The 25,749-nt window shown below is 47.9% G+C and overlaps 1 protein-coding gene across 5 annotated transcripts; it reads right to left on the reverse strand.

Moving 5' to 3' along the window:
* Window positions 1-511: 511 nt before the first annotated feature.
* LOC120383011 (zinc finger protein 664-like) lies at window positions 512-13,341 on the reverse strand. Of its 5 annotated transcripts, none has more exons than XM_039500602.1 (5): window positions 13,252-13,341; window positions 7,269-7,355; window positions 6,513-6,729; window positions 3,168-3,269; window positions 512-2,737 (listed from the first exon to the last, which is right to left on the reverse strand). In XM_039500602.1, exons 4-5 carry the CDS (start codon window positions 3,244-3,246, stop codon window positions 1,347-1,349), a joined length of 1,470 nt encoding a protein of 489 aa, XP_039356536.1. In that variant the 5' UTR covers window positions 3,247-3,269; window positions 6,513-6,729; window positions 7,269-7,355; window positions 13,252-13,341; the 3' UTR covers window positions 512-1,346. The 5 variants fall into 5 exon arrangements, with proteins under 5 accessions (XP_039356536.1, XP_039356540.1, XP_039356535.1 ...); XM_039500606.1 differs by lacking the exon at window positions 13,252-13,341 and adding an exon at window positions 12,023-12,269 and having other exon boundaries at window positions 512-2,734; XM_039500601.1 differs by lacking the exon at window positions 13,252-13,341 and adding an exon at window positions 12,023-12,269.
* Between the last annotated feature and the right edge of the window lie 12,408 nt (window positions 13,342-25,749).

Consider the following 25,749-nt stretch of genomic DNA (forward strand, 5'->3'; position numbering starts at 1 on the left):
CTGTGTTATATTGAAACATCTTGGAAACAGAAGAAAGGGTACAAAAAGTAATGTTCTTCAGTACAATTCAGATCAATGTGAGAATAACTGGAAATGAGTCACTCTGTCCTGAAAGAGCATACTTAATCTTAAGAGTGACTCAATCACCCTGCTAATGAGGCAACAATATACAGGAGATGTTCAGGGATGGTCTAGCATAGAGAAAGTGCTGGAGATTCAGTCAGGATCAGAGGGAAACACGCTAGCTAACCCTCACCACTTTTCTTACTCTAGACAAACCTTTGGAGGCTAAAGCTGAGGTGGGCCTGGCCCATGCGTCCCTTTGGAAATCATATAATGTCCATAATGGATCAGACCAAAGGTCTATCTAGCCCAGTATCCTGTCTTCCGACAACGGCCAATGCCAGATGTCCCAGAGGGAATGAACATAACAGTTGATCATCAAGTGATCCATCCCCTGTTGCCCATTCCCAGCTTCTGGCAAACAGAGGCTAGGGACACCATCCCTGTGCATCCTGGCTAATAGCCATTGATGGACCTAGCCTCCATGAATTTATCTAGTTCTTTTTTGAACTCTGTTATAGTCTTGGCCTTCACAACATCTGCTGGTAAAAAGTTCCACAGGCTTTGTGTGAAGAAATACTTCCTTTTGTTTGTTTTAAACTTACTGCCTATTAATTTCATTTGGTGACCCCTAGTTTTTGTGTCCCTTCAGTGATGCTTTCTTAATACTGAGAGGACAGGGAAAGGGTCAGAGGGGCTGAAATATAGGAGAAGTACCTTCCTAATCCCATCCCTTTCCACACTTGTTATTCCATGATCCCCACACACTGGAAACCTCAACACTCTGCATCTGACTGCTTCTGGTTCCCATCTCCATCAACCCCAAACATTACATTTCTCCATTACCTGCCCATCCCCCATCCCTCCTGGTCTGTTAACATCTGATCCCCCAAGAAACAAGCACCCTGGGGGATTTGGGGAGAGAAGGAGTTACCAGCCCTCAGGGACACCCCACTGCAGGGAACAACTCCAGTTAAGTGTGAGAGCCCAGCCCATGGGCTGGTGGAAGAAAAGAGATGGAGACAGGTCTCTAGAGTGAATATGGGACCCAAGTTTTCTTCTGCTAATCTCCATGAAAGGGCAGGGAAGGGGAGAGGGAATTTCCAGAGTTGTTCTTTTCTCTTCCTTTGCCCATCAGGTAGAAGGCGGAGAGGCACATCGCCTCAGCAGCTGGGCCTGCAGCAATGAGGCAAAGTGGATCAGGTATTCTGCTCTGCCTGGGGTGTTCTAGACAAACAGAACCAGAGTCACTCATCAGTTCAGGTTTGTCTGCTGCTGTATCCTCACCCCAGAGAGGGGCAGCCACATATTTGGGAACCAAATGTCACTGATGTAGGAGGGAAATCAGGAAATGGTTTATTTTTACTATGGCTACTGACTGGGGCATGTATAGGCGTCTCTGCCATGTGGATTTTCTGATGTTTAATAAGGTATGAGCTCTGAATGAAGCTTTTCCCACAGTTGGTGCATTTATAGGGTCTCTCTTCTGTGTGCATTCTCTGATGTTTAATCAGGGATGAGCTAATATTAAAGCTTTTCCTACAGCTGGAGCATTTATAGGGTCTCTCTTCTGTATGGATTCTTTGATGTGTGATAAGGGACGAACTAATATTGAAGCTTTTTCCACAGTCGGAGCACTTATATGGTTTCTCTCCCGCGTGAATTTTCTGATGTGTACAAAGGGATGAAATCACATTGAAGCTTTTCCCACATTCAAGGCATTTATATGGTTTCTCGCCTGTGTGAATTCTCCGATGTCTAATGAGGGCTGAGCTCACACGGAAGTTTTTCCCACAATTGAGGCATTTATAGGGTCTCTCTTCTGTGTGGAGTCTCTGATGTAGAAGAAGGGCTGAGATCTGGTTGAAGCTTTTCCCACACTCGGAGCATTTAAAGGGTCTCTCTCCTGTGTGGATTCTCTCATGGTTAATAAGGCTTGATCTCTCCTTGAAGCTTTTCCCACAGTCAGGGCATCTATAGGGTCTCTCGCCCGTATGGATTCTCCGATGTGTTTTAAGGGATGAACTCACATTGAAGCTTTTCTCACAGTCAGGGCATTTATAAGGCTTCTCTCCTGTGTGCACTCTCTGATGTCTAATGAGAGCTGAGTTCACACTGAAACTTTTCCCGCAGTCGAGACATTTATAGGGTTTCTCTCCTGTGTGGACTCTCTGATGTTCAATGAGGCGAGAGCTGCGAGTGAAGTTTTTCCCACAGTTGAGGCACTTATACGGTCTCTCTCCTGTGTGGGTTTGCTGATGTAAAGTAAGGGCTGAGCTATCGTTGACGCTTTTCCCACAGTTGGGACAGTTATAGGGTCTCTCTCCTGTGTGGATTCTCTCATGTCTAATTAGGTCTGATCTCCATTTGAAGCTTTTCCCGCACTCGGTGCATGTGGTTTTTCTCTCTCCCATGGAGATTCTCTGCTGGACTGTTGTTCTCTTAAGGTCCTTGCAACCTCCCTCATAATGAACACCTTTACCTACTTCCTGCATGGGGAGGTTATCCTGATGGTTCTCTGGCCTGTGCTCATTCTCACAAGCTGCTTCCTGCTGAGGACTCAAGGACACATTCCCTTCAGATCTTCCCGGTAATGTCCAGTGTTGTTCCACTTGCTCAGGACCTTCCTGCTGGGGATTCTCCTCCTTGTACTTTCTCATCATCCCATCACCTGCTGGGATAGAAAGAGAATCCAGATGCGAGTCATTCCCTGTGCCAGGAGGGTGGGGAAAGGGAGGGAGGGAAACCTCAGAAAGGGGCAGAGCAAATGGGGTGGTGGATGTGTGGGGAGAGACACAAATTAAATGAACTGTTGGCAGCTCAAAAAAAAATAAAAAAAGAAATAAGAATCTCCAAAAAAAATTTCCCAGCGAATAGAGAGGATGGAACCTCTACATCCTATCTCAGGTGGCAAGGAGGTGCTGCCAGGTGTCAGTGATGGTGGGTGTGAAGACATGAGTGACATCTGTCATTTGGATACAACACCTGCTGGGTACAATCCAGAAGTGGGGCAATAATGAGACATTTTTGGGACTCCAAGCTGTTTCCATCATTCAAGAATTGTTTCTGAGTCAGTTTAAAGGACTCCTCATCTGCACAGGTACCTCTCAAGATCTCCCTCTCCTTGGAGCCCTGGAGATCTGGGACCCACAGCATTTCCCCTTGTTCCACCTTGGAAATCATGTCAGGTTTGGGAAGAAGAAATCCTGTTCCAAGAGAAAGTAAACAAGTGAGATGAGGGTTAATTATGAATGCAAAGAATATTCCACAGGTTAAGGTTGGCTCCTTATTCCCAATGTCTTATTCAAAAGGCCAAGATTTAAAAAAACAAACAAAACCCTCATCAATGCACATTTAATTTTTTTTAAATTTCAACAAAATAAGTGAGATTGAATTTTCTAACAATTTATAGTAAACAAAACCCACTCTCACATGGTGTATCTGCCTCTTAATTTGAATAAATTATTGATAGGGCCCTGCCAAATTGGTAAATTTAATGTTTTCAGATGTTTAAATCTGAAATTTCATGGTGTTGTAAATGTGAGGGTCCCGACCCAAAAGGGGATTGTAGGGGGATCACAAACCTCGTTGTAGAGGATTCACAGTATTGACACCCTCAGCTGAACTCTGAAGGCAGAAACCGTGGCGCTTCCTGCAGCCGCAGGAGGTTCCCGGAAGTGGAGGTGGGTCTGAGCTCCCCCCGAGAGTGACTGTGCAGGGGATGAACAAGTTCTGTCCCTCCCCAGCCCAGCTGGAGCTAGGACCCCCTGGTTGGAGTGCTCCAAGCAGCAGGGAGAGATCCTATTTCACAGGGAAGGGCTTATTTCACAGGCTGTGTGACTCATTTTTCATGACTGTGAAATTGGTAGGGCCCTCGTTATTGATATTTGAAAATGTGTATGTAGTCACAGGTCTTGTTACTGTGACTCTTGGATAGTTCTGAAGTAGCTGGGACATGCCACTGCCCAACACAAAAGTTTATTCCTGTGCAATGTGCTGGCACATGTCATCCCCTGTTGTGATAATTTACCCAAATTGTGAGCTTAACCGTCAAAAGTGAGTGAAAGTTCATAAAACGTCACAGTAACCTACAATAACAAACACTGACGGGAAAAGATGCAAAAGAGAGACAGGAAGACTGAATTAGTCCAAACAAAAAAGGCTACTGATATAACTCAAGGACTGTATTAAAATCATGCCTAGCAAACAGCAGCCGTGTGAGACCAGAAATCAATGAACCAAAACCGGTGCATCAGAAATTAGGTCTAATGTAAATCTAGCCTTCATTTAGAATGTTAATCCTAGCAATTTTTCCTGTGTGCTGCTTTGTTTGGATGGTGAGAAAGCATTCAGCTGGCTGGAGGGGAATACATCAGACATATTTTGGTAAAGTTTGGTTTTGGAAATGTGTTTTCCACAGGCATATTGGCCCTGTATACTCATCCTCGTGCATCTGCCTTGGCTAATGGTCATCAATCTGCAACTTTTAATTTGTCTAGAAGTAAGGGACAGAACTGTCCCTTATTCACCGTTTGCTCTGGCAATGGAGCCATTTGCCACACATGTAAGAAACAGCCTCTTGGTAAAGAGCATCAAAATGTCTTCTGGATTAGAACACAAAAATAGCTTTGTATTCTGATAATATCTTGTTATATTTGCAGGATCCAGAAGCATCATGCAAAATGATAGAGGAGAATTGACTCTGGAATTTGGGCAGGTATCAGTCTTCAAAATACACTATGATAAATCTGAAATTTTAGGAATTAATATTCCTGAAAGGGACAAAACAAACTGCTGTCAGCGACAGAAATTTAAACAGGTAATGGCATTTTGAAAATATTTAGGAATAAATATTGTAAAATCTTTTTTTAAGGCAAACAACCCTCCACTGTGGGAAAAAACAACAACATAAGAGTTGGAGAAATTGAACAAATAATAAATTTCTAGGCTAGGTAGGGTAGCCTCGTAAAAGATGAATGTCGTCTCAAAGTTGTTATTTTTGTTTCAGTACATCCCAGTTGGCACCTGTGGCATGCTTTAAAAACATGGCAGGATGCACTATTAAAATTCATATGGAAACATACAAGACAAAGTGGGAGTTCTAAAGTACTGAATAAACCTACACAGTTGGGTGGACTAGCTTTCCCTAATTTGGCTTATTATTTATTATGCATCACAATTGAAAGACATGATCAACTGCATTAACAATAGACCATCCAAATGATGGGTAAAACTCGAACAAGACAAGAGCCCAAATATAGCTATTGATAGTAACTGTTAGGTTACAAAGAAATGTAGGTCACCAAAAATCAAAAATCACCCATTCACCCAGGCCACATTAGCAGCTTTGGGCAACTTTTTAAAAATTCCTTTACCTGAGGCCCTCTCCCGTAGCTACTTTTATTACTAGTCACGAATTTATCACTAGGAAATATCAAAGTGACTACGCATTATGGGTAAGAGCTGAGATGACTTAGTTTGGACAGCTGTTCCTGGGGCCCGATTTGAAATCATATCAAGAGATAGCTAATAATAATTAAGATCCCATATTTTCAATATTTACAAATCAAATATTCCATTGTGAAATCTGGATACAAGACGTCTCTATCTAGACCTTTGACCACATTTGAGGAGTTAATCCAGGAGGAATCTGGAACAAAAGGTTTAATTTCTAAGATATATACAATTTTAATTGAAAAAGATGTTGATAGGAAAATAACCAAGATAAAAACATTGGAGAGGGATATGGGCAAAGATATTGATATTGATTGAGTGGGAAAGGGGATATACATATACATCTTCAATTTCTGTAGCTCACAAAAATTTTTATAAATTACTGTACAGATGGCATTTGACTCAAGTTAAGATCAATCATATTTTTACTGCTAGGGATGCACTATGGTGAGGAAAAGGGAACATACTTGCACATATGGTGGTGGTGTCCAGGAACTAGACAGTTTGGGGAGGCAATTATTAAAGAGATTTATCTTATAACAAAATGACAGCTTCCCAGAGATCTCCTGACCTGCTTCCTTAAAGTCCAGTACATTTTAAAAAGAATGACAAATTAATTTTTTTTTTATGGTTAGCACCAAAGCTAAAGTGTTGCTTATTACTGGAAAAATGTGACTTCTCGTCCTATGGAATTGTGGTATTGTAAAATATGGACTTTTCTTGTAATGAAACAGCTTTCACACCAAGTACGTACACAAGAGACGTGCCCAAAAGAGGATATGTTTAGAAATTTGGTCATCCCTTGTAGTGTACTCAGAGGAGGAGGGCTTGCCAGTCAACGAGTCAGAATCTTTAGCCAGGTTCTTGGAATATTAACATGATGCTGAATAAGTCATGTATGATATAGGAAGCTAACATTTTATTGTAGCTTTGCCTTAATAAAAAGTTTCAGAAAAGAAATGCTGTGTATTATCATTACAGTGGCACAGTCTCACCTGTATGGATTGGCTCAGTGGCTCCTTTCCATTCTCTCCTCCCATTTCACTGAGCAGGGAAATCTCCAGGGACAGTTCAGAGATCCTCTCATCCCCTCTCTTGACAATTGCTCTGTCTAGCTCTTCCAGCTAGGACAGCGGGAAGCTGCTCCTCCAGAAACCCACATAGCTTCTTCCACTCCCGGATGATTTTCTGCCTCTTGGCTTCTGTCTGTTTCTGCAGTTACAGGGAGAGGGTGGCAAGGTAACCAGAGGAATATCCTACATGTGCCTCCCAGCAGATAGGGGAAATATTGGCTAAAACCCAGGGTCCCTAGTGGTGTATGATGGGGAAGTTCACTTAGAACAGGAAAGATTGAAGGGCCCAGGGCAGGGACAAATGGCAACAGGACAAAAACCTCAACAACTTGCACTGAGCCAAAAATCTCCATCCAATCAGCCCACATTTTCTCTCCTCTCTCTCCATCTTCTCTAGGCACTCCAGAGAAATCCCAGCCACTATAATATCTGAGCAGCCTCTGGGCAGGGTCTCTCTGGGCCAGTTCACAGACAAGGCCCATACACTGGCAAATGTTCCCCAAGAGCATCATGGTACCCTCCACATGCTTGGCCCCACCCTCCTCCCTGGATTCCAGTAGGGATGGTTTCCTGGCTGAGGCCGGCAGGAGGGTCCTTGCGGTTGCCACATCACTCCAGGCACTCTGATCCCAGGCAAACCTTGGTGCCGGGGTGGGGAGAACGACTCTGAGCACCCACCAGCTGTTCCACTCTTTGCCTCTCCTTGTCATCTTTGGCTTCTCTTTGCTCGTTTCTTGCACAGCACAGATGCTCTTGCAGCCCCTCCTGGAAGAATCAGGGAGGGGGGAAGATTTCATATCTATATTTACAAATGACTACAAACGCTCTCACAGCTGGCAGATTTCCTGTGTTGCAGCTGCCCGTGCAGCATCCCTGGGATTCACATCCAGAGCAGGATGTGGCCCTTAGACTTTGTCTCCATTGCAGTCCAACCTCAGCAAGGCAGGTGTGAAAAGGGAAACGAATAAAAACAGAACCCACCTTGTCGCCAGAGGCCCAACCCCCAGCTGCAAATATCCCCCACACTACAGGGCAGGGGTTCTCAACCAGGGGTACACATACCTCTGGAGTATGCAGGGGTCTTCCAGGGGTTCATCAACTTATCTAGATATTTGCCTAGTTTCACAACAGACTATATAATAAGCACTAGTAAAGTCAGTACAAACTAAAATTTCATATAGTGACTTGTTTATACTGCTCTATGTACTATACACGGAAAAGTACGTACAATATTTATATTCCAAATTGATTTATTTTATAATTATCTGGTATAAATGAGAAAGGAAGCGATTTTTCAGTAACCGGGTGCTGTGTGACACTTTCATATTTTTAGGTCTGATTCTGTAAGCAAGTTGTTTTTAAGTGAGGTGACATTTGGGGGTACATGAGACAAATCAGACTCCTGAGAAGGGTACAGTAGCCTGGAAAGACTAAGAACCACTTCTATAGACATACACAAAATATTAAATTTCAGACATTGCCCCCAGCTTTCCCAGCTACTGTCACTCAACGTACCCAGAGTGCCAGCTCTGGACCTGGACCCCGCAAACCCCAGTGTTGTCAGATGCTACCGGTGTGAACCCCCCGCCCCCCCCCCAAAAACCCATTAGTTTCAGTCATTGCTCCCAATGCTCAGAATATCCCCCAGAGGCTGATAGGTGGACTGACTACATGAGGAGGGTGTTGTTATAGCAGACTGACCCTACCGACTGTTAATTTATATTCATTCCACTTAAAAAAAAAATAAAAAAAAAATCTTTCCCTTCCATCGGAATCCCAGCTGTGAGATTAAGCATAGTGCATGTTGGGTACCGTAACCCTTACAATGCCATGTCTGTGTCATAGCTAGAGAAACTGGTCACCCTCCCCCGCCCAAAGACTAGGGGCAGAAAGTTTGGATCCAAATAAGGTGGCCAAATGTCCCAATTTTATAGGAATGGTCCCGATACTTGGGGTTCTGTCTTATACAGGTGCCTACTGTACCCTCCCCCCTGCCCACCTCCTTCGCCATCCCAATTTTTCACACTTGCTATCCGGTCACACTAGCTCCAAATGGCATTTGTTACCAATACCAGGAGCAGAAACCAATCCAGCTATGGGAAAGGAAATACCGCCAGGAATGGGACAATAGGTCTCCCAGCCAGAAGGGGAGGGTAGAGGGGAAAGGAGGAGGACAGAGAGACTGGAAGGGGCAGCAGGAGCAATCAGGGAGGGGGGAGCGGGGCGGAGAATGGGATGTTTCCAGCTCACAGCCCGGCCCAGCTCCATTCCCTGCAGGATCCCAGGACAGATTGACTTTTCTGGGGAGAAGGGGAGGAGCAGGAAGAGGAAAAGCCGGTTCCTGCCTCCGCCTGGTCCCCGCGCTGCTGGGGGGACACGCGACCCTTCCTCCTTTGGCTCCTGCTATCACAGGCTGCCTCCTTGCCTCACATGTGTTCTCCTGGTGCATTTACCCCCCCCCCATGCTCTCCCTCTGGGCAGAATGTGTGTGTGTGTGTGGGGGGGAATGTTCTGGGTCAAGCTGCTGGCTGCCTCTGTTATGGTGCTGGGGTGATTTCAGCCAATCCTTGCTGGGGACCCCCCACTAGTCACCCTGAGGCCCCTAACCCTGCATAGGGGCAAGCCCTTCTGCTGCTTCCTTACAGCTGCTAAGCCAGGGCAGACCCATGGGGAGCAGAGATGGGGCAAGGTGCAGAGTCACTTTCCTGCCCGGCCCCAGGGGCTGGTTCCAGCCACTGCAAAAAGTCCCCCCTGGCTGGGCAGAGAGGGGGGTTAATGCAGGTCTCTCCCCACACAGATCTCACTGGGGAGCAGTAGTGGCCCAGCCCGGGCTTCTGGATGACCAGAAATGAAGCAGAAGCCAGCAGCAGCATCTCAGTATCTGACCCAGGAAGTAAAGACCCCAGAAAACCTGTCTCTCTCCTCCCTGTATAATAACCAGAGCCCTCCAGTGGCAGAAAAAAATGAAATAGCCTCCTTCCTCTTCCCCACCTCAGGATGGACACAGATCTCATCTCCTCCAGATCTGGAGTCAGCCTCTGTCCTTCCTTGCCATGAATCTGGGCTGACACCAGAATTTAACTGAGACCAGAATGTGACCTGGACGTGTGGCCCAGGAGGGATGAGGCCAAGTCCTTTTTTAATGTTGCCCACCCTGGATATTCAGTATTCAGGAGTCAGTCCTCAAAATCACAAATTTGGCTTAAACCATAATCATTTGGAGGAGAGGCCAGGGGAGGGGGTGGCAATTTGCCTTCTAGTTTTGGAGACTTTGGAGGGAAGCTGCCCACCCGCAAAGCATGTTTAAGCATGTCAGGTCCAAAATTTTCCAGAGGTTGTTTGCAGGTGACATCCCTTAGCCCACAGGTCCCCAAACTATGGGACGCGCCCCTCGAGAAAAGCATGGAGGAATATTCAGGGGGATGCAGCAGGGCCTGAGCCAGTCCACACAGGGGGTGGGGCAGAAGCCCCACCCAGCCCCACTCCACCGCCACCAGCTCTGCTCCAGCCCCAGCCCCGCCTCCCGGCCCAGCCTCAGCCCCCAACAGTGGCCCAGCTAAGGCTTCTGCTCCTCCTGGTCCCAACCCCACCCCCAGCCTCGGCCCCCAGCCACGGCTCTGCTCACAGCCCCAGACCTGCCCACAGCTGTGGCCTCAGCCTCTGTGTCCTTACGCCTGTCTGTGCCCCCACCCCCAGACATGTCCCAGCTCCCTGCGGGGGGGGGGGGGTGCAGACAGGGGTAAGGGGGGTGCAACTGTGAAAAGATTGGGGACCACTGCCTTAGCTTCTATCCCCGGGGGTGGGGGAGCTGCCATGGTATTCCTCCCCAATTTCTTCACTTATCACTACCCTATCTCTCTACCGTCCCCGACTGGTCTCCTTCCGCACTCAGTCTCCTCTCCCCCCATTTCCCTTCACAGCATCCTACTCCTCATTTTCCCTTTCTGCCAACCTGATTTCTGTGGCCACCTCATCTTCCCCTGCCCCGCCCCCACATATTCATATTGCCCCACCTTATCCTCCTGCACTGATTCCCTTTATTCTGTCAGTGTCCCTTCTGTATCCCCTACTTCCCCAGGCCTCTCTCAGCCTCTTCCTGCCTGACATCTTTATATGGCCCCTCAGCCTCCTGCAGCTCTTCAGTTTTCTTCCTGCTCCCCATCCTTACACATATAAATGCAGCCACCTCTCCTTGGGGCAGCTTGGCTTCAGCTTTCATAATGGGAATGGGAAACGAGGGTCACCTTGAACAGGGGGAAATTTACAAGTTAGTTTCCAGGCAACGTGAGATCCTGGGGTGCTCACAGCCACCAGAAATAAGAACATAAGAATGGCCAGACGAGGTCAGACCAACAATCCAGCTAGCCCAGTATCCTGTCTTCCGACAGTGGCTAATGCCAGGTGTCCCAGAAGGAACGAACAGAACAGGTAATCATCACGTGATACATCCCCTGTCACCCATTCCCAGCTTCTGGCAAACAGAGGCTAGGGACACCATCCTTGTGCATCCTGGCTAATAGCCATTGATGGACCTAGCCTCCATGAATTTATCTAGTTCTTTTTTGAACCCTGTTATAGTCCTGGCCTTCATAACAGCCGCTGGCAAAGAGTTCCACAGGTTGACTTTTGTTTGTTTTAACCCTGCTGCCTATTCATTTCATTCTGTAATTTTCACTCCATGCATCGGAAGAAGTGAGGTTTTTTACCCACGAAAGCTTATGCTCAAATAAATCTGTTAGTTTTTAAGGTGCCACCGGATTCCTTGTAGTTTAAAATGGTTATTTATAGGAGTCTGTGGTCTTTTGTACTTCTCTGTGGGTCTAGAGTGGAGGCCAAGCTGCACCTCACAATCTGTAATGTAGTTATCCTCACAACTCTTTCTCTCCTAAAAAGCACAAATTCTTCTTGCTCTCTCCATCAAATACTTATGGTTTCCCTGAAACCCCTCTGCAATCTGCTCTCCGGTTTAGTTCCTGGAGCAGACAGTACTGCCAACCTCAAACTTTGAAAAACCACTAGTCGGGCCAAAAATAATAATAAAATAAATAATAACAAATAATAAGATAGGCTTATAAACATGGGGGAGGGGTGTTTAATAATAAATTTGTTTTGCTTTCTGCCTTCTGACCCCTCAGGTCAAACCTGAGGGCTAGAAACTTTATTTTTCAGTGAAAGCTGAGATGTTCACCTAACCAATGGCTTTAAGAAAAAGCACCAATTACCTAAAGACTCTCAATAAAATCACAAGAGCTGGCAGCAACAAGAAGCAAATTCTGAGAGGAGCAGAGGAAATTGGCTCCCTTCCTGTTAAGGCAGCTCCCATCCCTCCCCCGGGTGCATTCACAGCCAGAGAGCAGATTCCCAGGGCTGCAAGGTCTGAGGCTCCCCAGGGATCCTTTGTACAGAGTCACTTTCCGGCCCATCCCCATCACCTGCAGTCTCCAGCTCCGGATGTCGGCAGAGCCCGAGGCTGCCCGCGGGGGGCTAGTTCCAGCCACTGGAGAAAGTCCCCATCTCTGCTAGGCACAGAGGGGGCTGTAATGCAGGTCTCTCCCGGGCCCAGACCCCACTCGGGAGCAGCAGCTACTCAGCCCCCGGCTTCCAAGAGCCCTGATTGCTGACCACTCAAATCCAGGGGCAGCAGCTGCCGCACTCCGCTTTTCCCATCGCCCACTTCCTTCCTCCCAGCACCACCAGCCAGCGGTCAGCTGATCCAGCCCCTTCCTGTGCCCCTCAACACCAACTCCGCCTGCAACAACACTCTCCGTGGGACCCGGGACTTTCCGAGCTGGAGCTCGCCTGTGGCTAGAAGAACCCGGGCGTCCTGACTCCCAGCTCCTCCACTCCCCCCACCCCCCCGCGCCCCAGTCCTGCTCTCTCACCCCCACCCCGACCCTGCTGGGTGTACCCCCCTCACAGGCAGGGATCTGCATTTCTTTTCTTCCATCCAAGCCGAGGAGGTTTTTTTTTCCTCCCCATCCAGAGTCGCATTCACCGAGTGTCACAAACACCCTAGGAGGGGCCCTGGCACAACCACGGAGCAGCTCCTCCGTGTTCCCCCCAGCCCAGGGAGCCTCATCCTGGTTGCAGAGGAGCCATGGGGGAACCTACTAACTGCCCCCCTTGTGACGCAGTTTGTTACTTCTAGCAGAACTAGCTATTCGTTCGCTGCCCCCTGTCAAAGTTTGCTGACGCTGTCTGTTGTCCCACCGTGTAGTGCAGGGGAAGCAAATCGAGACAGAGAATCATGTCGAAATTTGCTATTCCACCATTTCATCTCCTGGTCCAGGAGTAGCAAATTGTGGCAGATGGAGATTATGCGTGTAATAATTTGCTACCTCTGCTATTCACGCCTTCTGGGCTAGGGTAGCAAACCGCGACGGTGCGGCCACTCCTGGCACATTTTGCTACCGATGTGAACTCTCTATTTTTAATTTGGACACAAAGAAAGAAAGGTTGAGGTGTTTTTGGAAAAGCAGTCTGCAGCAGGAAACCTCAGGGCTGTTGTATGTGAACCCCTGAGGGAAGGCATAGTTATTTCTTCATTGGTCTCTTTCAATTGTAGATTAGGCCATACAGTTTCTATAGCAAACAAACATTTAAGGCCCACAAAACTCCCAAAATGGTGCAAAGCATTGTAAACAGTATTTGAAATACTTACAATTCTCCTTTCAAAGACAAGCTGTCCAGGCAGAAACTCGACCACTGTTCCTTGGGCAGACTTCCCCCCATTGTCTCTGTTACACATGAAGAAGTTTTCAACACAGAATTTGTGGTTCCATATGTTGTGTATTTGGTTGTCATGGTTTTTGTTGCTATGGCAACTGAGTTAGATTATTATGGGTTAGCTCAACCGGTTTCAACTGGCTGAGTGAGCTCTCTGTGTCTGTAAATAAAATAGAGGTTTTGGTTAGCTGCCTGTTCTCTGGCCTCAAGTGATTGCTTCCTACACCAGCTGCCCCAAGGATTTAACACTGGCGACGAGGAGGGGATCCTGGTGCTGCTCCAGTAACAGAAGGAAGTAGAAGTCAAGGTAAAGAACAAACAAACAAAAAAGCTGCTTGTTTGCACTGACTGTGAAAGTGAAACTAAAAATCATGGCTACTCTGACCAGGCCCCTGGAGCCTTTTGATGAGAATACAGAGCAGTGGCATGTGTATACTGAGCGTTTTGAGCTTTTTGGTATTGCAAATGACATTACAGAAGCGAAGAAGGTGCCAATATTCTTAACTGTTGTAGGGGCTAAAACCTACTCTCTGCTACGCAGCTTACTACACCCTGTTAAGCCTGAGACTAAATCTTACAGTGACATTGTGGAAATCCCGGGGTCTCATTTCTCCCCAAAACCACTGGTAATTGCTGAAAGATATAGGTTCCACAAAAGAGACCAAAAGGAAGATGAAACAGTTGTATAATTTGTAGCCATTTTAAAAAAGCTAGCAGAACACTGTGAATTTAAAGAGATGTTAAATGATGCCCTGCGTGACAGGTTAGTGTGTGGCCTCTGCAGTGAAGCTATACGGAAGCGCCTACTGACAGAGGCTCAGCTTACATTACAGAAGGCTGTTGATATTGCTGTCTCCATGGAACTGGCTACAAGGGAGGCACAATACATCGGTGCATCCCCTAGGGTGCAAAAAGTGTCACAAGAACTGACCCACAAAACGGTGCAGAGTCAAGAATGTTACCGCTGTGGTAAGCTGGGTCACCAGGCATCAGAATGCTGGTGTAAGGACCTGGTGTGTCGACACTGTGGCAAAAAGGGACACATTGAGTATGCCTGTAAACAAAAGAAAAAGAGGCCTGTGGTCTGGCCGACAAAAAGAGGAACCTTGCATACCCTAGAGCAGACCCAGGATGATCAAGGTGACACCTCCTCACAAGAGGAAGTGCCACTGCATGCAGGGGCGGCTCTAGGCACCAGCAAAACAAGCTGGTGCCTAGGGCGGCAAAATCTAGGGGGCGTCCCCTGCCGCCGGGGAGGGCGGGAGGCTGGTCTGGCGGACCTGCCGCAGTCAGGGCTGCGGCAGGTCGACCGGAGCCCGGGACGAGTGGACCTGCCGCAGCCATGACTGCGGAGGGGGCGCTCGTCCCGCGGCTCGGCTGGACCTCCCGCAGGCATGCCTGCGGCACGTCAAGCGGAGCCGCGGGACCACGCCACCTGCCGCAGTCTTGCCTGCGGCAGGTCCGCTCGTCCCGGGCTCCGGTCGACCTGCCGCAGGCATGCCTGCGGGAGCTCAACCAGAGCCGCGGGAAGAGGGGACCCGCTGCAGCACCGGGGAAGGGCGGCGCACGGCACCGCGCTGCTTGGGGCAGCGTGATTCCTAGAGCCGCCCCTGACTGCATGTTTTGTCTTTGGCAGCGGGCTCACATGAATACTGGGTAACCCCTTTATTGGAGGGCAAACCTATACGCATGGAACTAGACACTGGTGCAGCTGTCTCGCTGGTTCCTGAGACTGTGTATAAGGAAAAGCTACAGCATCTTCCGCTTAAGGCAACAAAAACTGTTCTGAAGACGTATACAGGTGAAGCTGTGCCCATGTTGGGCACTATTGATGTTAAGGTGGAGCTCAATGGACAGGCAGCTAAATTGCCACTGTTTGTGGTGAGAGGTGACTACCCAGCCTTAATGGGTAGGTCTTGGCTTGGGAAGATTCAACTGAACTGGGCAGAAGTGCACCGGATGACTAAAGAAGAAACCAGTCTAACCCCTATTCTAAGGAAACATGCTGCTGTTTTTGGAGATGATTTGGGAAGTATGAAGGGAATCACTGTGACATTGAACATTAAACCTGACAGTCCACCAAAATATCTGAAAGCCCGAACTGTGCCATATGCCATCAGGCCAAAAGTTGAAGCAGACCTGGAGCGCCTGGTCACCAATGGAGTCCTAATACCAGTTACCCATAGCTCATGGGCCACTCCTATCGTTCCAATTGTGAAGAAAGATGGCTCTCTCCGGATTTGCGGTGATTTTAAAGTCACTGTCAACCCAGTGTTGTGTGCAGAGCAATACCCGCTTCCCCGCATCGATGACCTCTTCGCAGGCCTGGCTGGGGGACAAAAGTTCAGTAAGATTGATCTGAGTCAAGCATATTTACAGATGCACGTCGATGAAAAGTCCCAAGAGCTGTTGACTATTGTGACTCATAAGGGGCTTTATCGATACTGTCGCCTACCCTTCGGAATAACATCTGCTCCCACCCTGTTCCAGAGGGCTATGGACCAGATCTTGTGTGGCTTGTCAGGAGTTCAGTGCTATCTGGATGATATCCTGGTCACTGGAAGAAATGAAGAGGATCACTTAAAGAATTTAGAGGCTACCCTACAAAGACTGGAAGAGTATGGCCTACGAGTTCGCAAAGACAAGTGTGAATTCTTCAAGCCCTCTGTTGAATATTTGGGACACATCATTGATTCTGCAGGTCTTCATAAGGCCCCTGCAAAAGTTAAAGCTATTGTGGAGGCTCCCCCACCTCGAAATGTAAGCCAGCTGCGCTCGTTTCTAGGACTTCTGAACTATTATGGAAAGTTCATCTCACAGTTAGCCACACTGCTAAAACCACTTCATGAGCTCCTTGGGCAGAACAAGGCCTGGAAGTGGACTGAAGCCTGTGATGTTGCGTTTAACAAAGCTAAGGATGCACTGCTAAATTCTGAAGTTCTAACGCACTTTGATCCATCCTTACCACTGCAATTGGCTTGCGATGCCTCCCCTTATGGAGTGGGAGCAGTCGTGTCACATATTATGCCTTCAGGAGAAGAGAGACCTATTGCTTTTGCTTCACGCACTCTAAGCAAAGCAGAAACTAACTACGCCCAAATCGAACGTGAGGCATTAGGAATTGTTTTGGAATTCGGAAGTTTCATCAGTACCTGTTTGGGCGAAAATTTACTCTTCTCACAGACCATCGACCTCTGACATCAATTTTGGACCCTACACAGGCATTCCCCCATTAGCTGCTAGTCGTATGCAACGTTGGGCATTGTTACTTTCAGCACACACATATGAAATCAAATATCGGAAATCCACTCTGCACGGCAATGCAGATGGCCTCTCAAGGTTGCCCTTGCCGGTCAAACACCAAGATAGTGCCCAAAAGGAAATCTTCTACTTTGAACAGGTAGAGAATACACCCATCACTGCTACTCAGATAAAGAAGGCAACTCGCGTTGACCCAGTATTGTCCCACGTTATGGACCTGGTGATGCATGGAAAATCTCGACAAACCTCTCCGGTCTCATCCGACCTTGTTCCCTACATGTCCAAGCGGACGGAGTTATCGGTCCAATCTGGTTGTTTGTTGTGGGGAAGGCGTGTCATTATTCCACCACCACTGAGATCACAGATGTTAGAACAGTTACATTCCGGTCACTGTGGAATAGTGCGCATGAAGGAAATTGCACGAAGCTATTTTTGGTGGCCTGGACTGGACAGCGCTATTGAAGAGAAGGCAAAAGCTTGTATGTCATGTCAGGGTGTGAGGAATGCACCCCAGTGGGCACCTCTACACCCATGGGACTGGCCTGAAAACCCGTGGCAACGTATTCACGTTGACTTTGCTGGCCCCCTTGAAGGAAGCATGTTCTTGGTGGCAATAGATGCCCATTCTAAATGGCCAGAAGTCTCTATAATGCAGTTCACTTCTGCAGAGAGTACTATCCAAAAACTACGAGGACTCTTTAGTCGTTTTGGTCTGCCAGAACAACTTGTGAGCGACAACGGACCGCAGTTCGTTTCTCAGGAGTTTCAAAATTTTATGAAGGCAAATGGGATACACCACATCACGTCAGCACCATATCATCCGTCCACCAACGGATTAGCTGAAAGATTTGTGTAGACAATGAAAAACGCTTTGAAATCAGCAAGGGGACAACACTCCATTCAAAAGCGTCTGGATACCTTTTTACTTTCCTACAGAAACACACCTCATGCTACGACCCACGCATCTCCGGCCTTTCTAATGATGGGACAACAGCTGCACACTTGCTTTGATCTGCTGAAACCTTCTGAACCCCGACAAATTGTGCAACATCAGCAGCAATATCAAGTCATCAGACGGGCACCCAGAGCAAAAGACCGAACCTTTAGCCCGGGACAGCCAGTTTTGGCTTGGAATTATACTTCCAGAGCTAAATGGGTTCCGGCCACAGTCATCACTCAAACAGGACCTGTTTCCTACACAGTCCGGACTGCAGAGAATCTTACCTGGCGGCGACATGTAGATCAGCTGTTGCCAGGTCATGCCAGTCCTCAGGACCCATCTGCAGTTGAGGGGTCTGACTTCACCTCTTCTGGTGAGGGACCGAATCACGAGTCACCTGTTTCTGACTGTTCTCCTCCATTACTGCCGGCGGCTGAGATACCCCTTTGCCCAGCACGAGCTGATACCACCTCCTCACCTGTTCGTGCTGCGGACCCTGAGCCCCTAGTGCTTTCCGGTGCAATAACATCTGAAGTTCGCCGTAATCCACCTAGAGACAGAAGGCCTCCTCATCGGCTGGATCTTTAGCTAGGGCGAACCCACAGTTATGGGGCAAAATAATCCCCAGGGTTTAGCCGGGAATGGAGGCAGTCTACCCTCCTTCTCTAGTCTAGTGTGTGTTTTATTTAGGGGATGTTCTTATTAGGGGGGGAGGAATATGTTGTGTATTTGGTTGTCATGGTTTTTGTTGCTATGGCAACTGAGTTAGATTATTATGGGTTAGCTCAACCGGTTTCAACTGGCTGAGTGAGCTCTCTGTGTCTGTAAATAAAATGGAGGTTTTGGTTAGCTGCCTGCTCTCTGGCCTCAAGTGATTGCTTCCTACACCGGCTGCCCCAAGGATTTAACACCATACAAAACAAAACAATTACCTTACTTCGCAGTGAGGAAAAGACCTAGATTCACCAAGAGGCCCCTCACGCCTCTCCTTTATCTGAGCAGCTAAAAACTGCCGATGGTCAGAAAATCGGTCACTGTGACGGACTAGTACAAGGCATTGTCAGAGTACAGTAACCCGGCAGATGCAGTGTCTCTCTCCTTGCAGGCAGTTTTGCAGTGATTCAAAAGCAGTGTTCCTGGTAAGCAGCGACAGTTCGGGGTACCTGGGGGGGCAGCAAATGTTCCCCCCAAGTGTTTGTACTTGCTCAAGTTCCAGACTGGGCTGGGGGAGCGCTTGGCTTGGGTGAGGGGCAGCTGGGCCTCCAATATCCCTGGCCCCAAGCCCTGCCTCTGTCCATTGTCTTCTCTCCAGGGAAACAGGGTCATAAACAGGCAGACCTGGGTCTCCTCTCCTCTCAGCCCCCCTCTGGCTGGAGCCGGCTGGTCAGGTCACCGGGGTCCTCTCCCTGCAGCCCATTGTCCTCCCACTGGCCAGAACCGGCTGTGACTCCTGAGCTGGGTCTCCGGGTCACCAGTCACTGGGGTCTCCATCCTCCAGGCCATCGGCCGGGGTCCCAAGTTCCCTCTCCGGTCCTGTGTCCCAACAAACTGCCTCTCCCCTCACCTCGTTAAACCCGTAACACCATAACACCTGGGGACACCAAGTCCCACCCCCTCTGCATGCAACCCACTGGAAAACACAGAAAAACCAAGAACCCTCCCGCCCTTTGTCACATCAGGGCTGAGCTGTGACCTGCAGACCTGGAAATAATAACACTTAGATGTCCCATGAAAGATAAAATCCTTCTTCAGTTCAAGGCTCTGCCACATCCTGGGTGCAGTCCAGACTGGGCAGAGCAGACATGCCAGCTGTCGTGAACTGATCTCAAGAGTCACAATTTCTTAGTCAAATGAAGCCTTCCTCAGAGATCTCCTGGTAGAACTCTCAAATGGAAGGATTTTTTTTCCACCTGAGGCACATTCTTACATTGGGTTTCCAGCCAAACAGGAGAGACCTGCCCTACACAAAGGAATGTGCTTCCTCCATGAGGCAGTTCCTGCACAACATTTGGAAAGACAATGAGAAACCTCTTACACAGCAGGGAAACAAAGCTAAATCCTGGGGGGGTGGGGGGGGGCTTCAGCTGAGAGAGAGAGAAGGGTGAGGGGCCAATCCTCAAACAAGCAATTTAATCTACTGCAAAAAAAATCCTGACAGTCCAGAGTTCTAAAAGTGAGGCTTAAATGTTACTTTGCAATCCTGTCAGCTGCCCCAGATGTGGCAGGGCTCCAGCTGCCAGGCCCAGGTGGCTGGTCCCCTGCTGTCCTGGGAGGAATGGAGGAAACTGAGGTATACACAATATTCAAACGTTTTGTATACCTCAGTTTCCTCCATTTTGTTAAATGATTATCTAGGTCAGAGGTCCCAATCTGTGGGGTGCACCCCTCAGTTGGCCTGGGAGAAAATTCCCAGGGATGCAACTGGGCCCTAGGCCAGCCTCCACAGGGGGAAAGGGTGCGAGGGAAGGAGGACCACCCTCCTCTGCTCCTGGCAGACTGCAAAGAGTCCCAGGCAGACTGTGAAAAGCTACAAAAGGATCTCTCAAAACTGGGTGACTGGGTAACAAAATAGCAGATGAAATTTAATGTTGATAAATGCAAAGCGATGCACAACTGTACATATCAAATGATGGGATCTAAATTAGCTGTTACCACTCAAGAAAGAGACCTTGGAGTCATTGTGGATAGTTCTCTGAAATCATTCACTCAATGTGCAGCGGCAGTCAAAAAAGCAAACAGAATGTTGGGGATCATTAAGAAAGGGATATATAATAAGACAGAAAAGATCATATTGACAATATAAATCCATAGTACACCCACATCTTGAATAATGAGTGTAGTTGTGGTCACCCCATCTCAAAAAAGATATACTAGAATTGGAAAAGGTTCAGAAAAGGGCAACAAAAATTATTAGGGGTATGGACTGGCTGCTGTATGAGGAGAGATTAATAAAACTGGGATTTTTCAGCTTGAAAAAGAGACAACTAAGAGGGGATTTAGTTGGTGTTGGTCCTGCTTTGAGCAGGGGGTTGGACTAGATGACCTCCTGAGGTCTCTTCCAACCCTAATCTTCTATCATATGATAGAGATCTATAACATCATGACTGGTGTGGAGAAAGTAAATAAAGAAGTGTTATTTACTCCTTCTCACAACACAAGAACTAGGGGCCACCAAATGAAATTAATAGGCAGCGGGTTTAAAACAAACAAAAGGAAGGTTTTTTTCATGCAACACAGTCAACCTGTGGAACTCCTGGCCAGGGGATGTTGTGAGGGCCAAGACTATAGCGGGGTTCAAAAAAGAAGCCGCGGGGGCAGAGATGGTGCCCCTAACCTCTGTCTGTCAGAAGCTGGGAATGGGATAGATCACTTGATGATTGCTCTGGTCTGTTCATTCCCTCTAGGTCACCTGGCACTGGCCACTGTTAGTAGACAGGATACTGGGCCAGATGGACCTTTGGTCTGACCCAGTCTGGCCGTTCTTATGTTCTATGTCAGGGATTGGCAACCTTTCAGAAGTGATGTGCCGAGTCTTCATTTATTCACTGTAATTTAAGGTTTCGCGGGCCCGTCATACATTTTAACGTTTTCAGAAGGTCTCTTTCTATAAGTCTATAACATATAACTAAACTATTGTATGTAAAGTAAATAAGGTTTTTAAAATGTTTAAGATGCTTCATTTAAAATTAAATTAAAATGCAGAGCCCTGCGGACCGGTGGCCAGGACCCGGGCAGCGTGAGTGCCACTGAAAATCAGCTCGAGTGCCACCTTCGGCACCCATGCCATGGGTTGTCTACCCCTGTTCTATGTTCTTAATAAGGAGGATGTAAGGAACAATGTTTCTCCGGTGTACATGATGAAGAGGCAATGACTCCACTTCCCTTGCTGGTTTCTATCACAGAGAGCGAAGCAGAAGGGTAAGGGGCAGGGGTGATGCAGAATTAAGAGGGCAACAGACAGCCATCTCATGGCAGGCCCTCTAGATTCACACCAACAATTACCTGCCTTTTCCTGTGTGAAACCCACAGCTGAGGTTCCCGTGCTTCGCCATGTCCCCCTGCTACAAACTGCTGCTGACTCTCCCCCAGCTCTCCTGCTGACCTGGAATGAGAGAAAGAAAGAACAAAGTCATGCATCCCAACCACAGTTTAGGGGTCCTCTCAATGAAATCCATTTATGGTTCTAAAAACATGCTTCAAAAAGCTGTTTTGTGAGGTCTAAAAGCAGAGTCTAATGATTGAGGGTTTGAGTCCATAGTAGTTCTGCTTCCTTAGTTTTCACTTTGGCTGAAAACCCTGGGGCAAAGGTTCTGGCTCCAGGGGGGCCGGGGAAAGCAAAGACTGGCATGTGAGTCCTAGATAGTCCCAGTCTAGCCTCTGGGCTTCTGAGCTTGCCAAAGTGGGTGGATGCCTGAGCTAGCGTGTAGAGTAGTCTCCCTCCTCCTAATCTGTGCCTGCCCCTATGCTTCCGGGGGCTGGTTAAATAGCACCTGTGGAACCCTGGGTATTTCTCTGCCTCTCGCCAGCTGGGGAAAGCTGCTTGGAGAAAAATCTCCTCCTTCCCCACCAGAATGAGCACCTTGAGTGGGAACGGTAACAGCCCCCTCCTGGGGGCCAGCCCTGCTTTCCCACAACATTCTGATGCTGGCCACAGAACGCCAGCAGACACCCCACGTGCTGGTCTGCGGTTGGCCTGCAATGCGTGTTTGAAGTGCCAGGAGGTGTGGAGCAGATCGGCCCAGTGTCTTTGTAGGTGTCTGCAGACCACAGTTAGGCATGGTCCCCCCTACTCTTGCCCCACCCTATGGAGCTCTTTGGTGTGGAAGCCTTCCTTTAGAGCTGTCAGCACCAGCCACCCCTGCTGTAGGTGCCCAGAGGAAGAAAGTGGTGCTGTGCTCCAGCCTGCGACTCTTGCTCCTGGTTCTTTCCCCTGACTATGAAGCCTGGCCATGGCGCTCCTTTTTTTTTTTTTAGAATGAGGTGGGCAAGAGGAAAAGCATGGAGATGCAATGGCAAAAGCCTGTCAGCATCAGGTGACACAGAGAAAAACGCAACCCGCAGAACTTCAGGTATCTCTAGCCAGACACTCAAGTTGTGGGACCCCAAGTTATTGCATGGGTCCATCCTGTCAAGCCAGCCGGACCAAAGACCTCCCTTGAGTGGGCATGAGTAACCCAGCAGTAGGAAAAAGACAAATTCTTGTGCAACTGGGGAGCTGAGCAGAAGGGCCTCCATGACTTCGCAGAAAACCAATGCAGTGCCAGCAAGTCCCACCAAGATTTTAATTGGGATTACAGGATTCAGAGTTCTGAGCGCCACTGGAGCATAGGACCAGCTGGCCTGGCCTTTTCTGGAGGACACCTGTGACCACCAGCACTCAGATGTGTTGTATCCTTGGGGGCAACAGTTTAGGAAGAAATCACTGGAGACACAGAGAGCTGTAAACCTGGAAAGAGCCATTGCGACACACTGAACTAATCAAAAACCAGCCAAAACCGACTGGCCTATCCCCTAATAATCTAACTCAGTTGCCATAGCAACAACAAGATTCTATTACCACGACAATCAAATACACAACATATTCCTCCCCCCTTAATGAGAGCATCCCCTAAATAAAGCAAACACTAACTAGAGAAGGAGGGTAGACTGCCTCCATTCCCGGCTAAACCCTGGGGATTATTTTGCCCTGTAACTGTGGGTTCGCCCTAGCTAAAGATTTAGATATTGAGGAGGCCTTCTGTCTCTAGGTGGATTACAGTGGATTTCTGGTGTTGTTGCACCTGACAGTGTCCTGGGCGCAGTCCTGACAATGGGCTCAGGGTTCGTAGGATGAAAGGGTGAGGATGGGGTATCAGCTCATGCCAGACAGAGGGGTATCTCCACCGCAGGCAGTAATAGAGGGGGAAAGTCAGGAGCAGGTGACTCTTGATTCGGTGTCTCGCTGGAAGTGGTGAAGTCAGGCAATTCAACTGAAGATGTGTCCTGAGGACTGGTATGACCTGGCAACAGCTGATCTACATGGCGCCTCTAGGTGAGGTCCTCTGCAGTCTGGACAGTGTAGGAAACAGGTCCTGTTTGAGCAATGACAGTGGCAGGGACCCATTTAGCTCCAGAAGTATAATTCCGAGCCAAAAGCTGGCTATAGGTTTGGTCTTTTGCTCTGGGTGTACACCTGATGACTTGATCTTGCTGCTGACATTGCAAAATTTGTTGGGGTTCAGAAGGTTTCAGCAGATCAAAGCAAGTGCGCAGCTGTCATTCCATCATTAGCAAGCCGGGGATGCCTTGGTCGTAGCATGAGGTGTGTTTCTATAGGATAGTAAGAAGGTGTCCAGATGCTTTTGAATGGTCAATTGTTCCCTTGCTGATTTCAAAGCTTGTTTCATTGTCTGCACAAACCTTTCACCTAATCCACTGGTGGATGGATGATATGGTGCTGAAGTAATGTGGTGTATCCCATTTGCCTTCATAAAATTTCAGACTCCTGAGAGACGAACTGTGGTCTGTTGTCGCTCACTAGTTATTCTGGTAGATCAAAATGATTAAAGAGTCTCCGTAGTTTTTGGATAGTACTCTCTGCAGTAGTGGACTGCATTACAGAGACTTCTGGCCAGTTAGAATGGGCATCTACCACTTCCAAGAACATACTTCCTTCAAATGGGCCAGCGAAGTCAATGTGTATACATTGCCATGGGTTGTCAGGCCAGTCCCATGGGTGTAGGGGTGCCCACTGGGGTGCATTCCTCACACCCTGACATACATACAAGCCCTTGCCTTCTCTTTAATAGTACTGTCCAATCCAGACCACCAAAAATAGCTTTGTGCAATTTCCTTCATGTGCACTATTCCACAGTGACCGGAATGTAGCTGTTCTAACATCTGTGATCTCAGTGGTGGTGGGATAATGACATGCCTCCCCCACAACAAACAACCAGACTGGATTGATAACTCCGTCCTCCTGGACATGTAGGTAACAAGGTCGGATGAGACTGGAGAGGTTCGTTGAGATGTTCCATGCATCACCAGGTCCATAACTTGGGAGAATACTGGGTTAACGTAAGTTGCCATCTTTACCTGAGTAGCAGTGACTGGTGTGTTATGTACTTGTTCAAAGTAAAATATTTCCTTCTGGGCAATATCTTGACATTTGACTGGCAAAGGTAGCCTTGAGAGACCATCTGCATTGCCGTGCAGAGTGGATTTCCAATATTTTATTTCATACGTGTGTGCGGAAAGCAACAATACCCAATCTTGCATAAGACTAGTAGCTAACGGGGGAATGCCTGTGTGAGGTCCAAAAATTGAAGCCAGAGGTCAATGGTCTGTGAGAAGAGTAAACTTCCATCAGAACAGGTACTGATGAAACTTCTGAATTCCAAAAATGATTCCGAATGCCTCACGTTCGATTTGGGCATAGTTAGTTTCTGCTTTGCTTAGAATGCGTGAAGCAAAAACAAGGTCTCTCTTCTCCTGAAGGCATAATGTGTGACACGACCACTCCCACTCTATAACAGGAGGCATCGCAGGCCAACTGTAGGGGTAAGGATGGATCAAAGTGCATCAGAATATCAGAATTTAGCAATGCACCCTTAGCTTTGTTAAATGCAACATCACAGGCTTCAGTCCACTTCCAGGTCTTGTTCTGCCCAAGTTGTTTGTGAAGTGGTTTTAGCAGTGTGGTTAAATGTGAGATGAACTTTCCATAATAGTTCAATAGTCCTAGAAATGAGTGAAGCTGGCTAACATTTCGAGGTGGGGGAGCCTCCACAATAGACTTAACCTTTGCAGGGGCCTTATGAAGGCGTGTAGCATCAATGATGTGTCCCAAATATTCAACAGAGGATTGGAAAAATTCACACTTGTCTTTGCGGACTCATAGGCCATACTCTTCCAGTCTTTGTCAGGTAGCCTTTACATTCTTTAGATGATCCTCCTCATTCCTTCCAGTGACCAGGATGTCGTCCAGATAGCACTGGACTCCTGGCAAGCCACACAAGACCTGGTCCAATGCCCTCTGGAACAGAGCAGGAGCAGATGTTATTCCGAAGGGTAGGTGACTGTATCAATAAAGCCCCTTATGCGTCACAATAGTCAACAGCTCTTGGGACTTTTCGTCAACATGCATCTGTAAATACATTTGACTCAGATCAATCTTACTGAACTTTTGTCCCCCAGCCAGGCCTGCGAAGAGGTCATCAATGCGGGGAAGCGGGTATTGCTCTGCACATAACA

Source organism: Mauremys reevesii, linkage group 15 (genome assembly GCF_016161935.1).
Source record: "Mauremys reevesii isolate NIE-2019 linkage group 15, ASM1616193v1, whole genome shotgun sequence".
Taxonomy (NCBI): Eukaryota; Metazoa; Chordata; order Testudines; family Geoemydidae; genus Mauremys; species Mauremys reevesii.

Bases quoted from the DNA above. Each gene is read 5' to 3' on its own strand.
- LOC120383011 (XM_039500602.1), bottom strand. From the start codon at position 3,246: ATGATTTCCAAGGTGGAACAAGGGGAAATGCTGTGGGTCCCAGATCTC. The intron at 2,738-3,167 runs GTACCTGTGCAG...TTTCTATCCCAG, and splicing joins GGAGAGGGAGATCTTGAGAG to CAGGTGATGGGATGATGAGA.